The following is a 25,231-nucleotide window of genomic DNA, read 5'->3' as shown; positions in this document are numbered from 1 at the left end:
GTATCCCAGGAGTGCCCCAGCATCCCAGGAGTTCCCCTGCATCCCAGGAATTCCACTGCATCCCAGGAATTCCACTGCATCCCAAGAGTTCCACTGCATCCCAAGAGTTCCACTGCATCCCAGGAGTTCCCCTGTACTCCAAGAATTCCTCTTTACCCCAGGAATTCCACTGTATCCCAAGAATTCCCTTGTATCCCAGGAGTTCCCCTGCATCCCAGGAATTCCACTGCATCCCAAGAGTTCCACTGCATCCCAGGAATTCCTCTGTACTCCAAGAATTCCCCTTTACCCCAGGAATTCCACTGTACCCCAGGAATTCCCCTGTATCCCAGGAATTCCCCAGCATCCCAGGAGTCCCCCTGCATCCCAGGAATTCCACTGCATCCCAGGAATTCCACTGCATCCCAAGAGTTCCACTGTACCCCAAGAATTCCCCTTTACCCCAGGAATTCCACTGTATCCCAGGAATTCCCTTGCATCCCAAGAGTTGCACTGTATCCAGAAATTCCCCTGTATCCCAGGAATTTCACTGTACCTCAGGAATTCCACTGTATCCCAGAAATTCCCCTGTATCCCAGGAATTTCACTGTACCTCAGGAATTCCACTGTATCCCAGAAATTCCCCTGTATCCCAAGAAGTCCAGTCTGTCCCAGGAATTCCCCTGTATCCCAGGAATTCCCAGCCTGCCAGCGGCCAGGGAGCCCCATGGGACCCTCCTGGTGGTGGCATCCTCACACGCGGGGCTGCAGCGACACCCCCCAGGCAGAAGAGGAGGGTGGGCGTCCCCCCTTCAGCATTCCCAGCACCCCCTGGGCAGATCCAGGGCCTGAGCACCCTTTCCATGGGGAAATTCCTGCTGCACCCCCAGGTGTGGGAATTTGGGGGGGGGGGGGGGCACAGAGCTGGGGAAGGGGCTGGAGCAGGGGAGGAGGCGCTGGGGTGTAACCCTGGAGGATCAGAAGCCCAGCTGAGCACCCCTGCTCGCAGTGCCCAGGTGGTGCCAGGGGATGCGGTGCCCTCCTGGCGGGCAGCCCCCCTCCCTGCCTGCCCCCCTGCCCCCCGCAGCTGGATCCCTTTCCCTGGGTGACGCTCCTAGAGCTCGTCATGGCAACAGCATCCCCGGCAGCGCCGCCCGAGGGGACGCGGACACGGCGTGGCTGCACGGCACAGCCCCGCCCGCAGAGCCCTGCGCTCCACAGCCCAAACTGGGACGGACTGGGACGGACTGGGACCGACTGGGACCGACTGGGACCGACTGGGACCAACTGGGACCGACTGGGACTGACTGGGACTGACTGGGACTGACTGGGACCGACTGGGACCAACTGGGACTGACTGGGACTGACTGGGACCGACTGGGACCAAACTGGGACTGACTGGGACCGACTGGGACCGACTGGGACCGACTGGGACCGACTGGGACCGACTGGGACTGACTGGGACTGACTGGGACCGACTGGGACTGACTGGGACTGACTGGGACCAAACTGGGACCAAACTGGGACTGACTGGGACTGACTGGGACCGACTGGGACCGACTGGGACTGACTGGGACTGACTGGGACCGACTGGGACCAAACTGGGACTGACTGGGACCGACTGGGACTGACTGGGACTGACTGGGACTGACTGGGACCAAACTGGGACTGACTGGGACTGACTGGGACTGACTGGGACCGACTGGGACCAAACTGGGACTGACTGGGACCCCAGACTGGGACTGAGTGGGATCCCAAACTGGGACTCACTGTGACCCCAGACTGGGACTGACTTGGATCCCAAACTGGGACTGACTGTGACCCCAAACTGGGACTGACCGGGATCCCAAACTGAAACTGGGAGTGCCAGCACAGCTGTCCCCAGGTGCCACAGGGCTGCTGGCAGCTCCTGTGCTGGGCTGGGTGCCCAGCAGAGCTGTGAGCAGCCCCCTGTGCCACTTTCCCGGGCACGGATGCTGCACCTCTGCAATCCCCTCCTCTTGAAATCCCTGTGAGGGCTTCAGCTGGGCCCAGCCCTGAGCTGAAACCCTGCTCTGACACGAGGTCAGGCTCAAGGAGGAGTCCAGTGGTGGGGGAGCTGCCCCAGTGGGGCCAGGTGACACCAGGCGTGGCACAAACCCAGCCGTGTCACACACAAAGCCAGCACCAAGGTGGCCAGGAGCACAAACACCTCCCACACATCTGCCTGCTGTGCTGCAGCAGCTCCTGCAGCCCTGGCAGATGTGCAGCTCACCCCGGCAGCAGCGTTTGGGGCTGCAGGAAGGTTCACTGGAGGCAGCTGAGGAGGCTGAAGATGGGATTTCCTCCTCACATCTGGTACAGCTTAAAAACTCTGGCCTGAGCTGCTGCGGATGCAAGCAAACAGGGCAGGAGCGAGGGGGTGATGGGCCCAGGCACAGAGCAGGGCTGGGCTGGAACAGGGACACAGCACCCCGGGACAGGGATCTGGGGGAGCACAAACCCGTCTGAGCAGTCACGGTGACGCGTGGTGGCCCTCTGTGGACCCCAGGGGCAGCAGGACGAGCTGTGGCCACTCCGGAGGACACCACACCACAGCCAGCGTCCGGCCAAGCCCTCGGGAGCAGCTCGCCTGTGCCCTGCTGGAGCTGCCACCTGCAGGGGACAGTCCCAGCCCCGAGTGCCCCGTGCTGCAGAGCAGGAACACCTGGAAGGCTTCCCCACATCCCCTCCTCCTCTGTGCTCATCCCATGGCCGGGGCGGGATGGGATTTGGAGCAACCTGGGCTAGGGGGAGGTGTCCCTGTCCATGGCAGGGGGTGGAATGAGGTGATTTTTAATGTCCCTTCCAACCCAAACCACTCAGGGACGCTGTGACATCCCCCACTGCATCCCACCCTCCAAGCGCGGGGCCAAACCTGAGCTGTCACTGCCTGCAGGAGCTTTGGGCCACCCCAGCCTCCACCCTGCTCCCCTGGCAGGGTGGTCTCAGGGGACACAGCCCCTCGGCAGCCAGGCACTGGCCAAGGTCCATCTCCTCCCCTGGATTTGGTTCCTGAGGCGTGACAAGGGTGGGAGCCCCAGCCAGCTCAGCCAGCCAGAGCAGGAGGGGTGGCCTTGCCTGAGGCTTGGGCCCGGCCCCAGCACACAGGATGCTATTTTCAGCTCCAGCTGGGCTGCACAGGTTTTGGGGGGTCCACGCAAGGGGCTCCACTTGGGTCCTAAAGCTGAGGGATGTGCGGAGTAGAAGAATCTAAACTTGAGGTCCCGGCCAAAAGCCGAAAAGCCTGAGCTCATCACTTTGCTGAGGCCAGATTTCCTGCTGAACAGAGGCTGTGTTTAGTGCTGGGACACAGTCCTGGCTGTGTGGGAGTGCAGGGAGCCCGGGGGGACTGTCCCCTGGCTGCCAAAGCCACCCACGCCACCCCCAGCCAGCCCCGCAGCAGTCTGGGCCAGCTGGAGCACCAGGGACCCATCCCAGCTGAAAACTCCCACTAAAAAACCCCAAAGAGAAAGCAGCAAAGGGGCTTTCTGAGGAAGGGAAAGGCAAAGGAGCTGTCAGATGGTGGCATCTCCTGCTGGGCACCGTGGAGGCAGTGCCAGGGTGGCCAGGACAGGAGGTGACACAATGGAAACATTCACTGCTGCTCACATGAACACCCGGAGACAGGCAGGACAGAAAGGAGATTATTCCTGGCTGCTGCAGCAGGGATTTGCTGTTTGCTGCTGCTGTGTTTTGTGTTTGCAGCTTCCCGTGTGGAAATGCTCTTTCCCTTTCACCTCCACCCACCAGCCCGGTGGATTTCGGGGCCATTTCCCAAACATATGGCGCATCCATCAGAGACATAAAGGGTGCTATATTTAAAATCTTACAAAAGAAAAGCCAGGAGCTGGCATTTTTAAACTAGGGCAGCGTCTGAGAGAGGGAGAAGTGTGGGGATTTGGGATTTTTCTCTGCCAGATCAGAGCAGCAGCCCCGTGGGATGAGGCAGAGCCAGGCTGGCACCTCGCCACCTTGCAGCAGACTGTTGCTTCCAGAGTCTGGGAGCACTTTTGGGAGAGGATCCGCCTGCTCTGTCCCTGCCTGCACCCCGCAGCTTCCGAGGAGCCTAATCCAGCACATCCCTGCCCTGCTGGCCGGGCTCCGTGTCCAGCTGAGCCTTGGCGAGGTGCAGCTCCACAGCAGAGTGCACTGAGCTCGTTCCTCCCTGGGGGGATGAGACCCTCCTGAATTCCCCCACTAATCTCCCTGTGTGTGTGCCCAGCATCATTTATCTGCCAGGGAGACAAACTCCTGCCTGATTTATAAAACCAGAGGCTCCTCCAGGTCCTTTCTCCAGGCTGGAGCTGCTTTCTCCCGTTCTGCAGAGTGCAGAGCACTCCCTTGTTTTATTTCAAACCCTATTCCTGTCGCCATTGTAACTCCAACCTGGGAGACTGCGTCATAGCCAGGGAATGAGGGGTGGTGGATTTGCTATTTTTAACTCTTTCTGCTCCTGGGAGCCAGCTGAAATCAAATCCCCATCCAGAGGCACTGCATGGATATTAATGCAACGAAACGGGAATTTGGGCTGGGGGTGACAGCTGGCAAAGCAAGCCCTGGCGTCACTGAGGGGACAATGTCCCCAGAAATAGGCTGCAGGGCAGGGATATTTGTTACAGAGCCCTCTCAATGCCACCAGCACGGGAGCAGCAGCCCCCAGCCAGTCCCATTCCAGGGGATGAGTTACAGCTCAGGGCTGGGGGCAAAACTCCAGCAGGAACTTCCCTGGCTGGCTCCAAATTCCTCCAAGTGCTCTTAGAGCCTGGAAGGTGCTTGCTGGAACAACTGGGAGCTCTGTCAGATCCGGGGCTGCAGCAGGGAGGCCACTGCCACATCCCCTTGGAGCCCTCCTGGGCCAAACTCCCTGCAAATTATGGGGTGGGAAGAGATAAAATCCACTCCTGCAGTCCCCTAACACAGAGCAACCCCAAAACCAGTGCAGAACCCTCAGAGGGGAAGAGATAAAATCCACTCATGCAGTCCCTTAACACAGAGCAACCCCAAAAATGGTGCCAAACCCTCAGAGGACAAGAGATAAAATCCATTTCTGCAGTCCCTAACACAGAGAAACCCCAAAACCAGTGCAGAACCCTCAGAGAAGAAGAGATAAAATCCATTTCTGCAGTCCCTAACACAGAGAAACCCCAAAACCAGTGCAGAACCCTCAGAGAAGAAGAAATAAAATCCATTTCTGCACCCCCCAACACAGAGCAACCCCAAAAACAGTGCCAACCCCTCAGAAGGGAGCTGGGCAGAGCCTCCAGGGGCACTGCACGGAGGGAGGGAGTTTACTGCTCCTTCATCTACCCTGATCGCCTCCCTAATGCTGTTAAAGGCCTCTAAGTGGCCCTAAAAAGATTGTCCCCACGCCCCAGGGGGTTCATGTGAGACACCTGGCCTCGCAGAGGGGTGGCAGAGGTGGGTGCAGCAGGTGGGGGCACAGGGACGTGCCAGGCACAGCCCCGTGGCCGCACAGAGCCCCTTGGGCTGGAAAAGCCCTCCAAGGCCCAGCTGTGCCCGATGCCCACCTTGCCCCCAGCCCAGGGCGCCGAGTGCCACCTCCAGGCCTCCCTCGGGCGCTCCAGGGGTGGGCCACTCCTCCTGGGGTGCTTCAGGCACCACGAGCAGGGCTGGAGCCAGCACAAGGAGAGGCTCTCTGACCCTCAGCATCCTGGAAAACGCCACATTGCCAACCCAGCGCTGCCTGGTTCCACCCTTCCCACCCCATCCTTGGTGTTTGTCAGGGTGGGCTGGTGAGACCCCAACAGTGGCAAAGTCCTTGTTCCCCCAGCCCGGCGGCCGAAGGAGAGGTCTGGAATGTGTCCAATTGTGCTTTCACGGTTGTTTGTTTCTCCTTACCTATAATATTTTCTCTCTGTTGTTTGTTTCTCCTTATATAAAATATTTTCTCTCTGTTGTTTGTTTCTCCTTATATAAAATATTTTCTCTCTGTTGTTTGTTTCTCCTTATCTATGACATTTTCTCTCTGACCTGCTGAGGTCTGCCTAGTACAGGAGCCACGGCAGTCTGCGTGCCCTCTCGGGCGGTGTTTTTATATCAAAAGTTACCTACAGACTGTTTGTAACAATGCACCAATACCTAACATCTGTGTTGGACAGTGTGTCCCTATCCTAGACCAACAGGAAAGTGTCACCATCACACCGAGACATGGAGGACAAGACGAAGGAGAAGAAGGCCAGGACACGCCCAAATTCCTCCATCTTGTACCCCTGAACCACATTTTAAAAATCCCAAAATTCTACTTTTCCACCCTGTGTTAGTTCAACTATCACACTGTTCAAACCCTTGTGCCTTGTAATTCCTCACACAGAGTTGGCAGTTTTCCCACAGGCTAAAATCAAAGCCACAGCTGTTTTTGACTTCATGCCAGGGTCTGGAGACAGCCAGGGCAGGCAGAGGGATGTCCTGGACTCCGACAAGTGCTGGGGTAAAACCCCACGGGGCAGAGCTCTGCGGAGCCCACACGAACCCCTGGCACTGCAGGAGGGGACCCAGAGGGTGCAGCAGTACCCGGGCAAGGCCATGCCAGGCTGGTGACAAGTGACAGCACCCGAGGCCTCCCTGAGCCACCGCCTCACCCGGCAGGGGTGGAAGGAAGGTGGGATCAGAGGGAGGAAATGCCAGGCAGGGACGCACTCAGCAGTGCCAGGGGCACAGCAGGCTGGAGTGGTCACTTGGTGCAAAAAAACGAGGAGATAAAATAAATCAGTAATAAAGTGAATAAAATAAAATAAAATAAAATAAAATAAAATAAAATAAAATAAAATAAAATAAAATAAAATAAAATAAAATAAGTAATAAATAAAATTAAAAATAAATAAATAAAAGTAATAAAAATAATAACATAATAAAATAATAAAATAATAAAATAAAATAATAATAAAATTTAAAAATAATAAAAGAAAAGTAATAAATAAAATTAAAATATAAAAAATAAAATAAAAATTAAAAAATAAAATAAAGAAATAAATAAAATAAAAGTAATAAAAGTAATATAATTTTTAAAATAAAATAAAAAATAATAAAATAAATAAAATAAAATGCCCCAACAGCAAACACAGCCCAGTTAATGGCTGCAATCTCCTTCCAGCTCCAAAGAAAGCTGGTGGCACCTTGTCCTGCTGGTCACCTCCTCCCTGCAGGGTGTCCCCACCCTCTGAGCCCTCCACCTGCACAAGCCACCACAGTGGCCCAGGGGTGGCCAGGACTGCACCCAGCCCAAGCCCACCTCAGTTTCCACCCTGGGCAAGTGCTGCTGAAAGCCCCCACGTGGATTTTGGGGCGGGATGCCCCAGGGGCAGAGTCTCCTCCCGCTGCCCTCACCCCAAGGCCAGCAGCAGGACAAGGCTGGGCCCGGCCCAGCAGAGCGGGAGCAGCAGCAGGAGGAAGCTGGGATGGGCTGGATTCCCCATGTGGGAGGAGCGGGGCTGCTCCTGGGGTGCTCTGCCTTGGCAAACCCCACTCTGCGTTCAGGCTGCCTGAAAAACAGACTGGACACCCCAGATTGCAAGGCAGGATGCATCCATTTGCCATCTGCATGGCAGCTGTCTTCCGTTCAGTGGGCAGTTTTCCTTATCTCTTCCACAACCAATCCTCCCTCAGGGGAGACATCTGCTGATAACGGGCTGATAATGTCGCTGATAAGAACTGTAACATCCCACTGTGAGACGCTCTGCCCAGAGGGAGGAGCCAAGCATTCCTACCTGGATATAATCTGGGGTTCTGGGGACACCAGACTCAGCCTTTCCACTGGTTCCCAAGAGGAACAGCTGGGGTTTTCCACTGGACCTTCAGGGGAAGATTCCACCCTTCTCGAGGATCACAGCTCTGACAGAACCACATCTGCCACTGCAGGACTGCAGCCACTCCAATTTGGACGGCTACCAACACCCTGACCAAAAGGGTAGCAGGGTATTCTGACTCTGTCAGTGTTTTTTCTTTTGTGTTACTGCATGGATTTTGTTTCTTTTCCCTTTTCCTAATAAATTGTGTTTCTGCCTTGGAGTCTCTCACCGGTTTTGCTTTCAAACCAGAACACTGGAGCTCGCACATCCCCAGACATCTGCCCCAGGCAAGCAGCAGGGCACACATGCACAAGCAAATTTGGCAACTTGATGCGAGTTAAATGTGCATTTAATTGAGATTTATAGGGGAACTTGCAGTAGCAATTGATTATCAAAATCAGATTATTTATGGAGGTTTAGCAGCTATACAGGAGATTAATGCTGGTTGCAGAATAAATCCTCAGTAAATGTATGTTTCCCCAGTAATCAGCTAATAACACGTCAACCTAATTATCTCCTGAAAGGGGTATCCAGCAATTCTAACACACACTGCAAGGAGATATTGTCATCTGCAAATCGCCACCAGAAGGCCACAAGCAGCTCTGCCTCCACACCCACAGGGACTCCCTGTGCTGCAGCAGCTCCTCTGTTTTCCTCAACTAGTGTTTGCTCATTAAAAAAAATGTTTATTGAAGGTTTTACTGGCACGTTTCTGGCAGCAGTGAAGCTGTGCCATGCAGCTGCACCCCTGCCCTATGCTGAGCTGCTCGGGGCCACCCCACGCTGTCCCCTCCTCTGCCCCGATGCCAGGACGTGCCACAGGGATGTCCCCAGGGAATCCCAGCCCTGGGAAGGGCAGGAGGGTGCCCTGCCTCTCCCATGGCCGGGGCAGGCACAGGACCACTGCTGAGGGATGCAGAGATGCTCTGGCAGTCACCATGGCAACACCAGTACACAGCCAGGAGAACAAAGCTGCCAGGAGAGAAACAGGAGAAGGGAAGAGAAAAGCAAGGTGGGAAAAGGGTGGAAGGAAAAAAAAAGCAGGAAAGGCAAACAGCCACGGAGCAAAGGCTGGGGCAGGAGGGAGCCATGGGGAGGGAAAACAGCTCTGGTGGAGGATGGAGGCTGCTCCCCTTGGGATGACCTCCAGCACAGCCACCCTCTGAGTGCACCACTGAGGCATTTTCTGCCTCCTTCCACTGTCCCAGCAGAGGATCCCTCCTCTGGATGGCCTGTCCCCCTGCCAGTGTGAATGTCCCACTGTGGTGCAGGAGGTGACAGCTGCCAGACCCCAGAGGAGCCCTGAGGCAGCTCTCAGAGACCCTCGGGGGATGGAGGGGTGGGTGGAGGGGTGGGCCAGGTGATTCAGCACCTTCCCCAGCACAGATGGGCTGGCTCAGGTTTGGGGGCACAGCACAGCACACACATCACAGCAGCTCAGGGCTCTCCCACTCCGCCCCAGTTTTGGGCCCAGGCACATTTCTGTGCCAGCTCTTTGTCCTGCTGCTTCCCAAGTGGAGCAGGGCTGCCGGAGCCCCCTAGAAGGTATTTTAGGGGTCAGACCATGAACAACAACCAGTCCCAAATCCACAGCAGTGGCTGGTTGTGAATGGAGCCTGGAAGCAGGGGAAAACAAAGTACAGGATAATTCATGCATGGCTCCCCTGAACCCCAGAGCAGGAGGCAGAGGCGCAACCACCGATCCCTTGTGCAGCAGGAACACATCCACACTCTCCACTCTTGCTTCTCCTCCCCACTTCAAAGGCAGAGAATCCAAAACCAGATGTCAGGCTTTGGGTCAGAAAGCAGCAGCTCCAACCTCTCACAGCAGGAATGGAAAATAACATCCCACTTGGCTGTTTACCCTAATGAAATAACAAATCCAGAGGGAAGAGCCCCTCTGCAGAGCAGCCCTGGCTGTAGCTGAGCAGGAATCACAGACACAGCCTCTTGCTGTGAGGACAAGAATGGGCACCTAGAGAGCTGGAGGAGCTCACAGGTACATGGAAGCCTGGCAGAAAAACAGAGAAAACACCCAGGAAAGGGACTGGTGAAGCAGCTCAGCCATTTTAGCACAGAGGAGATAAAAGGAACCACTGAGGCGAGTGGCACAGGTGCCAAGGAGCTGCTGGAGCAGGGGATGGGCACCCAGGAAGCTGCTGCAGTGGGAGAGGAATCTCCACAAGTAAAACCACACCTCTGCACCAGTGTGGCACTCCCAAGGGGGCTTCACACCCCCCAGCCCCATCCTGAGCCTCAGCTGGGGGACGTGGGGCTGCCCAGCAAGGGGTGCCAACGGGGCAGGGCCACAGCTGGCTGGAGGTGGCAGGGATGTGGCAGGACAGGCACACCTCGAACAGTGAACCCCCCTGGGCACACGAGGGGCTTGGCACAGATGGAATTCACAGAATCACTGGGTTGGAAGAGACTTGCAAGATCATTGAGTCCAGCCCAGCCCCATCACCTCAGCTAAACCCTGGCACCCAGTGCCACATCCAGGCTTTGTTAAACACACCAGGATGGTGACTCCACCACCTCCCCGGGCAGATCACTCCAGAACTTTATCACTCTTTTTATAAAACACTTTTTCTTAGCATCCAACCTGTATTTCCCTTGGTGCAGCTTGAGGCTGTGTCCTCTGGTTCTGTCAGTGCTGCCTGGAGAAAGAGCCCAACCCCACCTGAGCACAGCCACCTTTCAGGAGCTGTAGAGAGTGGTAAGGTCACCCCCGAGCCTCATTTTCTCCAGGCTGAGCACCCCCAGCTCCCTCAGTTGTTCCTCCCTCCCACACTCGTGCTCTCCTTGGCTCTCCCGTTCAGAATTCCAAAGGAGGGGGAGCTCCGGGCAGGCAGGCACGGCTGGCTCCTGCTGAAAGCCTTTGGTGCCTTTCATCGGGGCTGGGGAAACAACAGCCTTCCACTGGCGGGCTGGAGGCGAGGGGCCAAGCCCTGGCACGGCTCCTGCTGCTCGTGGGCCACAGACTGAGTCCTCCTGGTGCCTTCAGAGGCAGGGATTAATGGAAAAGCCTTCACAGGACACACCCTGGGCAGTGCAAGAGCCCGGCCGTGGCTCCACCCCACATGGACTCCTGCTCACCAGTTTTGACACTTTTAAATGTTTGGGTCCATTTCCCTGTTGGGGTTCAGTGTCCAATTCCAGCTCCAGGTGCTGCAGTCCCACCCTCCCAGGTTGCTCTCCTCCATTCCCTGCTGTTTGCACTTTTTGGGGCTGAAGCTGCAGCGGTGTCCTTGGTTGTGGGCTGGAAAAGGATTGCTGTGTGTGCCTGAGCTGTGAGGAGAGCTGCTGGCACTTGACATGAAGTTCAGAATTACAAATGCAGTGCAGAGTGTGGAACAACACGAAAGCTCAAACTGAAGGCATCACTCCCTCCTGGCAGGGTGGGCTTAGCCCTCTCCATCCCACCTCTCCCTGTGGAAATAAATCCATCTGCGGACAGGGAAGCACCAGAGATCCTCTTCACCCGAGTCAGGGCGCGGCGCTGCCCTCCGAGCTGCGGGCACAGGAACTGGAGCATTCCTCGTTAACAAACCCATTCATGCAGCTCAGCTCACCCACGCCGAGGGCACGGCTGCCTTCCCCGCTGAGATGTCCCTCCCGAGCCGAAGCGACAGTCTGTCCCCAAGAGCCTCTGGATGCCACTTCGCCCAGCTCCTCATTAGCGACAATTAACAGGCAATCAATGGGCCCGGCAGAGCTGGCGCTTTCCGGGAACAAGTCCCCTTTCAGCGGGGAAAAAAATGAGCGTGGGTTTTGTTGTGCTTTTGGTTAAGTGAGCCAAAACCTGCCTGCCGGGGAACAGAATTGTGTCCCAAACTGGAGCCTTGCTGCCACCTGAGCAGCCAAGCAGGCAGAGAGCGCTGGGGCTGCTGTCGTGTCCCCTCCTGGCCACCCTCTGGACACCCACGGGATGCTCCCAGCCAAGGGCAGGCAAGGTGGGAGCAGGGACCAGGGAATGGCTTGAGTTGGATGGGACCTTAAAACTCATCTCATTCCACCCCCAGCCACGGGCAGGGACACCTTCCACTGTCCCAGGCTGCTCCAAACCCATCCAACCTGGCCTTGGGCACTGCCAGGGATCCAGGGGCAGCCACAGCTGCTCTGGGCACCCTGTGCCAGGGCCTGCCCACCCTCACAGGGAAGGAATTTCATCCCAATATCCCACCTAACCTCGCTCCCTGGCAGTGTGAAGCCATGCCCTGTATCCTGCCACTCCATCCCCTGTAAATTGTCTCTCTCCACATCCCTTGCAGGCTCCCCTCAGGCCACAACTGGGTGATCCCAAAGCTTCTCTTCTCCAGGCTGGACAATGCCAGGTCTCCCAGGCTTTCCTGTGCTGGGAGCCCAGAGCAGGATGCAGCACTCCAGGGGAGGGGGATGGACACTCTCCAGCCAGGATGGTGCTGCTGGCTCAGAGCCACCCACAAGGACCAGGCAGGATCTCTCCAGCTCCATTCCCTGGAGATGGGCACTGCTAACCCTCCACAGCCTCTGCTTCCCTGGGTTCCTGTCTAGCTGAAGGAGGAAAAAAAAAAAAAAAAAAAAAAAGATAAAAAAGCCAAGAAAGCAAGAGGGAGATGGCCTGGATGTGACAGGCTGGCGGGTGTGACAGAGGAGCCTTGTTAGCAGCATTTTTTTCCCTGCAGTAGGAGCAGGGGCAAAGCAAGGAGTGTTTCCCAGCTGCCTGCACCAAAGGCAGAGCCTTTCCTGCCAGGGGCAGAGCTGGGCTGGGCAGTGGCACCCCAGGGGTTCAGCTGATGGCTCCTGCCACATTCCCAGGATGGGAAGCTCTTGTCATCCCTCCAGCCACCCTTCCTATGGCACAAGGGGAGCATCTGACCACGCTGTGCCTGCCAGGGGCTGAGTCTGGGGGGTTTCACATCCCAAAGAGAGCTCACAGGGCCTTGTGCCACCGGATTTGGGCCCACAGGTCCGGCCAGCCTGGGGACAAGATGGGATGTGGGGATCAGCAGTGGCCACAGCAGACTCCAGCAGCTCTCCAGGGGATCCAGAGGAAGGATCTGGCAGATCGCTCAGCTGACTAAGAGCCCTTTGTGCCCAGTGGCTGCGCTGTACCAAGAGAAGCCAAAGCAATTAGCATTTCTTGGAGACACTCTGGAAAATCCTGAGTGCTGGGGAGAGCTGCCACAAGCTCAGCAAAGAGCCACCTCCCCTCTAGGGAGACGCTGTGCTGAGCAGGACTGTCCCCCTGCAGGGCACTCCTGCCAGCCCCCGGGGGGATTGTGCCCTCCTCACTGAGCCCCCTCCCAGTGCCACCACCCCCAGCTCTCACCCTGGGCATTGCAAAGTGCCAGGAGCACACAGCCAGGCCAGAGGCAGCTCCCAGCACAGCCCAGGTGTGCCCAGCACCTCAGGGAGAGCCAGCAGCGACCTCAGCCCTCAGCTCCGGCCTGCAGGCAGGGGAGGAGCAGGGATGAGCAGTTCGGGGATCACGCAGGAGCAGCAGCTGCAGCTGCCCAAGCCACGGATTATTTTTAACAGCTACTTGTAGAATGCGGCGAGAGCCCGCGGGAGACACGGCCCGAGCTGCTGCTCACCCCGGCCCCGTCCCCAGCACGTGCAGGGCACAGATCTCCCAGGCAGGGAGATTTTTGTAGGGTTTCCTGCCCGCCCTGGGCACGCGGCTCAGCACGGCCACGCCGTCCCCTCCCTCAGCAGCCACTCACATGCCGCGCACCGGAGTCTTTCCATTCCCTCCCGAGCTGCTTCCTCTTCTCTCCTTATTAGGGATCCACCTACCTATCCATCTTCTCATTCTCTCCCCCTCTGTGGCTATTTTTAAGATGCCATAAAAGCTTTCAGCGGGGAGCATCCTCAGGGAGGCAAGGGATTTTATATGTAGCCCATCCGAAGGAGTCATCACCACATAACTCACCACACAGGCAGTGACTTCTCCTTTTTTTTTTTTTGTTTTTTTTTTTTTTCAAAAGCAGGGGAGGGGAGAACATCCACACTCAACCCCTCAGCTCTCCCTGGCCAGCTCATCCAGGCACCTCCTTTTCCAGAAGGGAAGGATCAGATCCAGCCCACTCCTCTCCTGCTGGGACACCAGTGCAAGTTCTCTCAAGTGGCACCTGGGGGTGGATGAAGGGATGGTTCTGCTCTCTGATCAAAGGCTCCAAGCTGGCACCATCCAGCTTCGTGCCTCAGCAGCTGCCACCAGAGGAAGGTTGGCCTCCTTGCTGAGGAGGGCTGAGCTCTCCCTGTGTGCCCACACACCTGGAAGCTGCTCAGCTTCCTGGTTCTTGGCCAAAAGGTGGGGGAAATGCCAGCCAAACTGCCTGCCAAGGCACAGCCTGGACACGCAGAAGGACCAAGGTCTCCCTGATGGCCACAGGCACTGCATCCACCCCACCAGCCCCTCTGTGCCCTCCTCAATCTGCTTGTTCCCTGTGGATCCCCTGCCATCCCCTTCTGCCCCAAAGTCTGCCCACAAACCCCAAAGACACCCCACCCATGCCACCCACACCCTGGCACAGCCTGGCAAGAGCCAAAAGCAGGCTGGCACACCTGTGCCACGGGGGAAGGATGCCCACACCTCGCTGGCCACGGTGCCAGCCAGCTGTGTGGGCACAGTGACCCCAGTGCCAGCCAGGTGTGGGCACAGTGACCCCAGTGCCAGCCAGGTGTGGGCACAGAGCCGTCAGTGCCAGCCAGGTGTGGGCACAGTGACCCCAGTGCCAGCCAGGTGTGGGCACACCTGTCAGAGAGAGCCCCTCACTGCCCCAGCCCCAGCCCGAGGGGATTTCATTCCTTCTTTTAGGAAGAGCCCTGGAGGATTCAGGGCAGAGGAGAGGGGCAGGGCAGAGCAGCTGCCAGGCCAGCCTGGGTGAGGAACCCCCTTCTCTTGGCAGCTCTGGGCCCTGGAGGGGCTGCAGCTCCTGCTGTGCCTCGGGGAGGGGTTTCACACTCAGCTTTGGTCCCCCCTGCTCCCAAAAAGCTTTGAGGCCTTTGGCCAGGGGGTGAAGCAAAGCCACCCTGGGCCATCCACCCTGCTGGGACCCTCTGTGCCTGCACTGGAATCCAGGCTGGGAGCAGCTGGCACTGGGAGATCCCCACATGTCCCAGCAAGTGCCTCTGAGCCAGGCAAAGACCCACCCAGTCCCCAAGAGGATGCAAAAATAGCTCCCATTCTCCAGCAAGAGCAATCCCTGGAAGTGTCCAAGGCCAGGTTGGGCAGGGCTGGGAGCACCCTGCTCTGTGGAAGGTGTCCCTGCCGTGGCAGGGGGTGGCATGAGAACGTGGAGGTGCCTTCCAGCCCTGGGATTCCATGAAAATTCCACGATCCCCACACAGCTGGGATGCTGGGAAGCACAGGCAAGGTGCTTTCACAAGCGAGGTGTTTCTGAGGGGGGCTGCTCCACAGGGCCAGGCACGTGGATTTGGGAGCTCACAGCGAGCCCTGCTCTACATTTGGCTTGTCTGATCCTGCAGCCTGGGAAGCAGTCACGTAACTCCTGCTCTGAGGACAGGTCAAACCCTGCACCTCAAACTCAGGCTGGGCTGGGGAAGGGTTTTTGAGGCTTGCATTGGCACCAGCAAAGCTTTTCCTGCCCCCCCAGCTTTCCAAATGTGCCACTTGTTGCCAAGAAAAACCAGAAGCCAACGGGGATGGCTTCAAACCTCAAGCACCTGCTCCCCTCTTGCACTGCTGTGCTCCTCAGAGAAACCTTCCCACAAGGACTTCCCCAGTCCTCAGCCTTTTCCAAGGCTCAGAAAGAAGCTGATTCAAAATGGAAGTGGAGTAAAATGTCCATGAACAGAAAAACAAATGATCCTCGGGGCTCTGCAGCCCTTGCCAGGCCAGCAAGGGTAAGAAGAAAGGAAGGTCAGACAGGCTGGCTACAGAAACCACAGCAGCAGCTCCTTTTTCTTTCTGCTCTCCGCCCCAGGCAGTGGAGAAAGCTCATCAATTCCCAGGCCAGGGCTTATGGCTGATACTGATAAAGCATTCAGAAAACTCCACCTGAGCTGAAAAATGCACCCAGAAACTGGGGCCTATCAAATACCTGAGCCACCAGCAAATAAATGGGACCTGTGCAGCCGAGTTTGCTCCTGGGAGAGATCACTTTGGGCCTGGTAAACCTCAACCAGCCTTTTCCTGAGAGCCAGGAGTGCCCACGGGGGCTGTGGGGCAGTGTTCTGCTCCCCCAGGGATGTGCTGAGCCCCCTGACTCCAGAGGTGCTGGGCACAGGAGGACTTGGCACAACCCAAATCCCTGCTCCAGGCTTCCAGTCCCCCTGCCAGCCTTGCCCACAACCCAAATCCCTGCTCCAGGCTTCCAGTCCCCCTGCCAGCCTTGCCCACAACCCAAATCCCTGCTCCAGGCTTCCAGTCCCCCTGCCAGCCTTGCCCACAACCCAAATCCCTGCTCCAGGCTTCCAGTCCCCTTGCCAGCCTTGCCCACAACCACAACCCCAGAGCCTGAGGCACCTGGTCCTTCCCTCCACATTCCCTTTCATCCTGCAGAACTCTCCATCATCCCTCACCCCAGTTCCTGCCATGACCACTCCACCCCCAGATGCTTTCTGGAGGTTCTGCAGCGCTCACAACTCAGGCACTGATGTATTTAAGAACTAAAAATACCGGATGAGGTGTTCCAAGCACTTCGTGATGGCCCCATCACGACAGGACTGCAGGGTCTGGCAGGAACTGGGTGGGTTTTTCTTCCCTCCTTCCCAGCAAAGGCAGCAGCACACGGACTCCTGTCATCAGCCCAGCCTGCTGGCATCCCAAACGCTGTTATCCTGCTAAAGCAGCCTCAGCTGATGATTAGAAAATGTGCTATTTGTTTTAGAAGAGCACGCTAGGCCCTTGGAAGAATTCAATCGCTTCAATTGACCTTACAGCACGCACTCCACGGGCCTGCAGGGCCACTTTCTGTGGCTCCTGCTCTTCCAAGGGCCAGCTGCCAGGAAAGAGGGTTTGAAAGAGCCTGGATGAGAGGACAGAGCCCATCCACCAGCCCAGGCACAGAGCTGCTGCCTGGGATTGGAATTCTCTGGCAGCAAAGCAAATGCAATGGGCGATTGTCCCTCTGCTAGGCTGCCCAGGAAAACAGGGAACGATTTGTATCTGCTTGTTTGTCAGGGTATTGGGAGGACTAAAATGCAGGCAGAGAGTCTGGGAGTTCCCCTCGGTGCCCAAATTCTGGAAAACACCCTGCTCATGAGATCAACAGGCTGATCCCGCCGGGTTCCCTGCATTTCTGAAGGCAGGAGAAACCTCCCTGCAGGACCCTCCCAGCTGCTGCCCCACGGGGTGGGGACCCCTGGTGAATCACCTGCCCGAGGAGCAGAGCTGGAGCTCCCAGTGATGTGCAGCACCACGGGATCCCTCTTTAATTACACAGGGCCTTAATGGAGTTTGCTGGTAAACACCTTGTAACCACATGTGCCTGGAGATTACGGGGTAATTACGCTTAGAGGATCACGATCTCAGAGCAAGCATGATTTAGGGAAGACAAAAATAACCAGGCAAACATGCTGCATTCATCAGGATCTGTCAGGAAGCCTCCCTTCCCAAATGCTTCGCTGTCCAGCCTTTCCTCCCAGCTCCTTCTCAGAGCAGGGGCAGGAATTTGAGAGGTATTGAGGAGAGGAATTTGAGGGATAGGGATGAAACTTTCCACTTGGCATACCAAACCTACTTTGGGAGCTCTCCGTGCTCCAACAGGCTCCCAGCTGCTCCGAGGATGGGGATGAATGGCTCAGCCCACCCCTGAGCTGCCTTGCCATCAGATTCTGGCCTCGTTTTTCCCCAGGTGCACGTCGGAGACAGGAGGGAATTTGGAAGATGCCAGGTGCCAGATCACCCAGTGCCACGCTGGTCCAGATCCTGCCCAGCCAGGAGCTCGCCAGGGTTTCACCTCCCCGTGAGCTGGGATGTCCCTGGTGAGACCCAGAACAAGCAGGGGCACCTTTCTCGTGCCAAGAGCAGTGCCCAGGCTGGCAGCAGCCCCTCTCCCACCCCAGGGGAGCTGGGCCAGAGGGATGATGTGCAAATCCCACGGGGTGACTCACAGACAGCACTCCGCGGACCTGCAGCACCCAGACCTGCTGGCTGCCTCCAGAGCAGCAGAAGGGATTCTTCCCACTCATTTCAGAGGCTGAAATCCTCGGGGCAGTGACAGCTTTAACCCTTTCAGCACAAACACAGCGTCGGTCACATCAAGCTCCCTGCCCAGATTCCCTGGGAGATGCTGGCTGCAGGCAGAGGAGATTCCAGGGCCTGATTTTAAGGGATGTTCTCTTGGCCAAGGGTTTGTCCTACGAGCTCCAGCTCCCATGGAAATGCCAAGCAGCACCACAGACCTGTTTGCTAAGGTAGGGATCCACGTGTAACCAATTAGTGAGAGGCACTGATAGCCTAACGAATGTAAACACCACCACTGTGCCCTCCAAACCCTCACTGCACGCCTGCAATCCCAGGAGCAGAGACCACCGTCCCACCCTCAGGGCCACCTGAGCTGCTCTGCAGCCTCAGGACAGGAATTTATACCTGAGATCAAGTGGTTTTGTCTCGTCACCCCAAATACACAATTTCCATCTGGCTTTACCTTCATCACGGGACAGATGATGACATGGGGGTCTTCAAATGTGGGGTGAAAAGCAACCCCCTGTGCCCTCAGCAAGGCTCCCGAGTGCTGTGCGTGGAGCATCTCCAGAGATAAACCCAGCAAATCCTGCCCAGAGCTCCTGGAGGCCTCGCAGATTTGCTCACCAGCATGGCTCGGGGCCAGCCGTGGCCCACAGCCACAGGTTTCCTGCCTCACATCAGCTTCAGGCAGGGGAGAAGCGCTAACAAAATGCACCCAGCGAAATGGGAAGCGGTGGTGGGAATTCACAGATCAGATGGTGCCATTCTGTCCTCAGCTGTGCGGCTCCTTGGTTTGCCAGCCCCAAAATTTTAGCCCTGCAGGCACAGGCGCACCTGGGCAGCATAAATCTGTGCACAATCTGGCTTCTTCAGCCCTTGTCCTGGGGGGGAAAAACAGCCAAAAAAAATCAAAGCAGCAGACCTGCCCATGCTGGGAGGGCTGGGAAGCCTCTGGCAAGTGGCACCAAACTCCAGTGAGCCACCAGCAGAGGGGTAAGGAAGCCAGGGTAGGTCAGTGCCAGGGGCATCACTGGGGGTGAAACAGAGATGGCACTGGCACAAGGCTGCCAGGATTTGGTTTTTTGTGCCTCATGGATGGATTGGAGGGCTGCAGGCTGGGGAGGGGTGCCCAGAGCTGGGCGAGGCAGCTTTTGGCAGTGCTCACAGCAGTCCCAGAACGTGCTGCTGGCAGAGATGGCCCCACAGCCCGGCCTGGCTCACAGAGCCGTGCTGGGACAGAAGTGAAGCAGCATTTGGGCATCCAAGCCCTGCTCGGAGCACTCCAGGTGCTGGGAGAACAACTGGGAGCCCAAGAGGGCAGAGGCAGCGCCCAGCAGGGTTTGCACAGCCCTGGGGTGGTCCAAAAGGGACCCGCAGTGACCCATAAATCACCAACCCCCAGCACCCTGAGCGACCAGGAGGTGCCACAGAGTTGCCAAGCCTTGACTAAAACACGTGGCTGCTTAAAACGGGGTAATGGCAATTTAGGCAAAGACTGCAAAGCCCCCAAAAGGGCTTTGGCAAGAGCCCTGGCAGCTGCTGGCACTGCTGAGTGATGTGCCCAGGGCCACGTGGTGGCAGAAGGAGAGGCAGCTCCCAAGGACTCCGGGCTGTGCCCAGTGGCCTCCCCCATGGGGCAGGGCAGGGGGCAGGCAGCAGGGTTTGGCTCCTCACTGGGCAGGGCAGGGGACAGGGTTTGGCTCCCTGGCACCTCTCTGGGCAGAGCAGGGGACAGGGTTTGGTTCCCTGGCACCTCTCTGGGCAGAGCAGGGGACAGGGTTTGGTTCCCTGGCACCTCTCTGGGCAGAGCAGGGGACAGGGTTTGGCTCCCTGGCACCTCTCTGGGCAGAGCAGGGGACAGGGTTTGGCTCCCTGGCACCTCTCTGGGCAGAGCAGGGGACAGGGTTTGGCTCCCTGGCACCTCTCTGGGCAGAGCAGGGGACAGGGTTTGGCTCCCTGGCACCTTGCTGGGCAGAGCAGGGGACAGGGTTTGGTTCCCTGGCACCTCTCTGGGCAGAGCAGGGGACAGGCAGCAGGGTTTGGCTCCCTGGCACCTCTCTGGGCAGAGCAGGGGACAGGCAGCAGGGTTTGGCTCCCTGGCACCTCTCTGGGCGTGGGAGGCCACAGCTGAAGGAGTTTTGCAGCACGATCAGATAGCTGGAACACACCAGTGCCATAAACAGCCCTTATCTCCAGCAGCAGCCCAGCCAGCTATTAAGAGCTGGGAAGGAATCCCAAAAGGAACCAACAGGCGTTTGCCAAAATTGGCTTAGGGGAAGCTTAGCAGTCCCACCTGACCACGGTGGCCACTGATCCCACCAGTGCTGTGCGTCGGACCTGAGCTGCTCCCCAGAGGAGCAGAGGGAGGACCCTTTGTTATCAGGCATCCTGCAGGCTGGGAAAGAATCAGTCCCTATTGTTTCCCACCTAGGCAGCGCCAGCCCCGCTGCCCCGCGAGGGGGCTGCTCCTGTCCCAGGTGTGGCTTGGGCAGAGGGCACCTGGAAAGTTTGCTCGCCTCTGACACAGCCCGACAGAGCTGGAATCACCTGTTCTGTCGCCTCGCAGCGTGCCAAGGCGTTTTTCACGGTGTTTTGCTCGGGAACCACCCCAAGCCCTCGGATTGAGAAACCTCAGCGCGCCGGTGCAATGGAGAAGTTGCTGCTCTGCTGTTTTGTGCCTGGGGGAGGGCTCGGCTCCTCACACAGCTCCAGGACCCACGGGAGGGGCAGGGGGGCTTCCCTGGAGAGGCTAGCCCAGGAGGAAGCCCCTCAGGTGGCATTCAACTCCTTTACCAGGGACTTGCTGCTTTTAAAGACAGGGATCAAAGCCGTGCCAGCGAGGCGGGCACAGCTGTCACACAGCACGTCAGGTAGGAAAAAGAAATTGATTGCGACTTGCTCAACCCTGATCAATCTCCCCAGACTTTCCAGCAAGGGCACAGAATCCAAAGTGAGCAGCCTGGTGCCAGTTCTCATCTTATGCAGCACATTTCCGAGCTCTGCTTCTTTAGAAATCCATCCACAGCGCATGAGTGCCTCCGTCCCTGTCTCACACGCACAATAGGAACACCCACATCCCCAGCTACACAAGGTTTGGGGCTTTTTTTCTTTTTTTCAGGATTGCACCTGTGCTTTGCTCCGGTTTCTGGGTCCCTCCTCACCCTTCTCCTCCTCCCCTCACATCCATTTCTTCCCAGGCAGAGGCAGCAGCAAGTGAGGCTGTGCCTGTCAGAGCGCTCCTGGCTGCCTCTCACCATGTTGCGTATCGACATTTCAGTCGATGCTCTGCCCTCCAAAACCCCAGAAATCCAAGCCAAGAAAAGTACTCCGTGGAGATAAGCACCACGGCTCAGCCCACATCAAACACAGCCGAGCCAGAGCCTGTCAGTAAGCAGGCAAGCAAAAGGCAGGCAGGAAAATAACCCAAAATTCATCCCACCAGGCTTGTCAGCGCTGTTATGACATTCTCTTTCCAATTCCTCCCAGCCAGCTCGGTGCGGTATCAGCCCCATTCCCTCGGCCAAGGCGAGAGGACGCCGTACTCACTGCTAGTGCTCATCCTGCCGCTCCTTCCCCGTCCTTCTCATCCAACAAAGGGGCAAAGACGCTCTTTAAATCCGCTTCTCCTGCCGCTCCCCGGCCGCGGGAGGAGGCTGCCGCTCTCCCCTTCTCCCAGGAGAATATTCCCGTGCGATCCGCCGCCTAACGCATCCCGCGGCGGCTGTCCCCAGGGCTGTCCCCGCGGCCGGCGGATGCCAAGGTCACGGCTGGCGGGGAGGGGACGCGGGGGGCGGCCGGGACCGGCCCGGGGGAGGGTCCCGGCGGAGCGGCGGGGGCCGGCCGGAGCTCGGCCATGCACTGCGGAGCGGGGCCGCGGCCGCCCGCTTATAGCGGCTGGGAGCGGCGGCGGGGCCGCGCAGCACCGGGACCGCCCCGGCACCGCCCCGGCACCGCCCCGGCCCCGCGGCGCCGCCCGCGGGCACCGACCGGCCCGGGAGACACGGGCGGGGCCGGGCGGGGCGGACACGGATCCCTGCACGGACCAGCTGAAGGATGCTCAGCCTTGGCAGTGCCCTGCCCTGCCCTGCTCTGCTCTGCCCGCTGCCCTCTTCTGCCCACTGCCCTGCCCTGCCCTGCCCTGCTCTGCCCTGCCCACTGCCCTGCCCTGCCCTGCCCTGCCCTGCCCTGCCCTGCCCTGCTCTGCCCTGCCCTGCTCTGCCCTGCCCTGCCCTGCCCTGCTCTGCCCTGCCCTGCCCACTGCCCTGCCCTGCCCTGCTCTGCCCTGCCCTGCCCTGCCCGCTGCCCTCTTCTGCCCACAGCCCTGCCCTGCCCTGCTCTGCCCTGCCCTGCTCTGCCCTGCCCTGCCCTGCCCTGCCCTGCCCTGCTCTGCCCTGCCCTGCCCTGCCCTGCTCTGCCCTGCCCTGCTCTGCCCTGCCCTGCCCTGCCCTGCCCTGCCCTGCTCTGCCCTGCCCTGCTCTGCCCACTGCCCTGCCCTGCCCTGCCCTGCCCTGCTCTGCCCTGCTCTGCCCGCTGCCCTCTTCTGCCCACTGCCCTGCCCTGCCCTGCTCTGCCCTGCCCTGCCCTGCCCTGCCCTGCTCTGCCCTGCCCTGCTCTGCCCACTGCCCTGCCCTGCCCTGCTCTGCCCCCTGCCCTGATCTGCCCTGCCCTGCCCACTGCCCTGCCCTGCCCTGCCCTGCCCTGCCCTGCTCTGCCCTGCCTTGCCCTGCCTTGCCCTGCCCTGCCCTGCCCTGCCCTGCCTTCCCCTGCCCTGCCGTCCCCTGCCCTGTTTTCAGCCCCCTGCCCTGCCCTGCTCTCCCCTGCCTTGCCCTGCCCTGCCCTCACTGCCCTCCCTCAGCCCTGCCTGCAGCTCTGAAGCCCCTGGCTGGTCCCTGTTTGCCACAGGGCTCCTGCCCAGCCCTGGGTGCCACCGCTGCCCGCCCTGCACTGTTTGCTCTCCAGCTGAGCATCCGAGAAATGCCGTCGTCCCAGGACAGTTTATGCAGTAAACTGGATTTCCTCCAGTGCCAAGATTCCCTCCTGCAGCTGTCCAGGCTGGCACCCCCGGCTCTCCTGGCAGCCTGGGTGTCTGTCCCATGCCGGGATCGGGAAGGGAGCTGAGGGTGTCTGCACGGCTGTGGGACAAAGAGGGGCTCTTCCCTCGGGATCAGAGCAGCCTTCCCTGCTGGCAGCACCTCAGGATCCCTGCAAGGGCTTCAAAGCCCTGAGCTCCCTGTTTTGTGGCTGAAACGCCCTCTGTCAGAACAAAGCCGTGCCCAGGCTGCTCCCGGGTGCCCGCAGAGCCGGGGCTGTGCCCGCCTGCCTGCGCAGCCCCCAGGAGGCTGTGCTGCGATCCCGAGCTGTGGCTCTTGCTGCGATTCCAGGATCTGAGCTAATGAAAGAGGTTTTTCATGCAGCGTGACAGGCGCCGCGTCTCCCGCGCTGCTGGGGCTGGAGAGCTGCTCAGAGAGGCCCTTTGGCTTTGCCTTGCTCTCGCTGCTTTATTTGCAGCAGATGTCGGCGGTGACGTGACAAGACAGGTAGCAGGTCGCGTGAGCTGTGCTGGTGCTGCCAGCTCCCTGCAAGCCCTGCTGCCTGTCCCCTTCGGCTGTCCCCTCCCCTGAGGCGTCAGGGAAGAGCAGGATGAGCAGTGGGAGTGGGAGCCTGGAGGTTCCTGCAGGGCTGGGGGGAGCAGAGCTGCTGATACAAGGAGGATTGGGAGACGCTGTTTACAGGAGCATGTAGTGACAGGACAAGAGGGAGTGGCTTTAGAGGAGGTTTAGATTAGATATTGGGAAGGAATTCCTCCCTGTGAAGGTGGGGAGGCCCTGGCTGCCAGAAGCTGTGGCTGCCCCATCCCTGGAAGTGTCCAAGGCCAGGCTGGATGGAGCTCTGAGCTAATGGAAGGTGTCCCTGCCCATGGATGATCTTTAAGATCCCTTCCAACCCAGGCCATTCCATAATTCTGTGGTGATTCTATGACGCAGCACGGTGGGATGGCTCAGGCTGCACTGAGTTTGGCCTTCTGTAAAGTTTCCTGTGCCTGATGAGTGTCCAGGCATCCCCTCCTCAGGGAAGGTCCCCGTCCCAGCCAGACTGACGTGTGTGGTGTCAGTGACACCCATCTGAGGAGTCAATAAAGCAGCCACGACGTGAGCTGGTCCCCATGGTTCAGCAGCTAATTGAGCTTCTTCCGCTGACCTGGTTTCCAAATCTTGTTAACTTGCTGCCTTTAGAACAACTTGAAATCTCCAGCACAGACAGGCTGGGGTTGCAGCGGGCTGCACAGGAGGATGGGGTGCCCTGCTGGAGCTCAGGGGGCACCAGTGCAGAACCTGTGCCCTTCCTTCCCCTCCCCAGCTGGGCGGTGCCAGAGGTGCTCTGTGGGGAAGGGCAGTGGGCACTGCCAGCTGGGCAGGGTGCCAGGTGCTCCCCGCAGTGGGATCTGTGAGTTTTGGTGCTGGGGAGGTGGCAGCGAGGAGCTCTGACCCTCGTCACCTCCCCAGCTCAGCCAGCAGCTCCTGGGCGCTGCCCCGAGCCCCCTCAGCCGTCCCAGGGCGTTTTGGAAATCCCATTTCCTTTCCTTTGTCTGAGGGAACTGCCTGCGAAAGCTGCCGTGAGAGGATGTTCGGGATGCCTGAGACGAGAAGTCAGAAAGGAGGAAACGTCAGGATGTTAAGGCAGCCTCCTTTCATCCCTTTGTGTCTGTGCGCTGCAACATGAATTTTCACAGCAATTATTGGATGTGGTTTTCCCACAAGGCTCCTGCTCCGTTCAGCACCTGCGGGTTCCACAGAGCTCAGGCTGTGCAGAGGAAGGGGAACCCTGCATCCTCCAGTGAGAAGGGACACAGGAGTGATGGACATAAGAGCACAGAGGAGAAAAAGGTGCTAATTTCATTTAATTTTCCTTCCCTGGACACTGGGATTTTTATCCCTCCTCCATGTCCTTGTAAGGTGCTGAGAATCACCTGAACCAAACTTCCCCCACCTGCTCAGTCACTGTGTTCCTTCTTTCCCTGGTGCCTGATCCCAGCTGGAGAGCTGGAAGTTGCTGGTTGCACGTGGAATCACCGGGAGCTGGGCTCAAACACATCTTGTGCCACACCTGCACCAGGAATTCTGAGGAATCAGGCTCAGTACCTCTCCATGTGTCTCTGCTGCGTTTCCATGTGAGGCTGTGCTCAGCTGCCGTCCCTGGGAAGGGATTTTGGTCCCCAGGAGCAGCCCCCAGGGAAGGGGATCCCTCCTCACTGCCGTGGCACTCGGGGACAGGTGAGGAATGGGGAGGC

At 58.3% G+C, this 25,231-nt stretch overlaps 1 protein-coding gene across 6 annotated transcripts in view; it reads right to left on the bottom strand.

Moving 5' to 3' along the window:
• ABLIM3 (actin binding LIM protein family member 3) overlaps positions 1–21,833 on the bottom strand; it is a 47,686-nt gene extending 25,853 nt beyond the window's left edge. For all 6 annotated transcript variants that reach the window (XM_053956929.1, XM_053956924.1, XM_053956926.1 and 3 more), the window contains exon 1: positions 21,490–21,833. In XM_053956929.1, coding sequence (XP_053812904.1) covers positions 21,490–21,502 — 13 coding nt within the window. In that variant the 5' untranslated portion in view covers positions 21,503–21,833. The remainder of the gene's footprint in view (positions 1–21,489) is intronic.
• Between the last annotated feature and the right edge of the window lie 3,398 nt (positions 21,834–25,231).

Source organism: Vidua chalybeata, chromosome 15, assembly GCF_026979565.1.
Source record: "Vidua chalybeata isolate OUT-0048 chromosome 15, bVidCha1 merged haplotype, whole genome shotgun sequence".
Lineage (NCBI taxonomy): Eukaryota > Metazoa > Chordata > Aves > Passeriformes > Viduidae > Vidua > Vidua chalybeata.
This window is presented reverse-complemented; position numbering and strand designations above follow the sequence as displayed.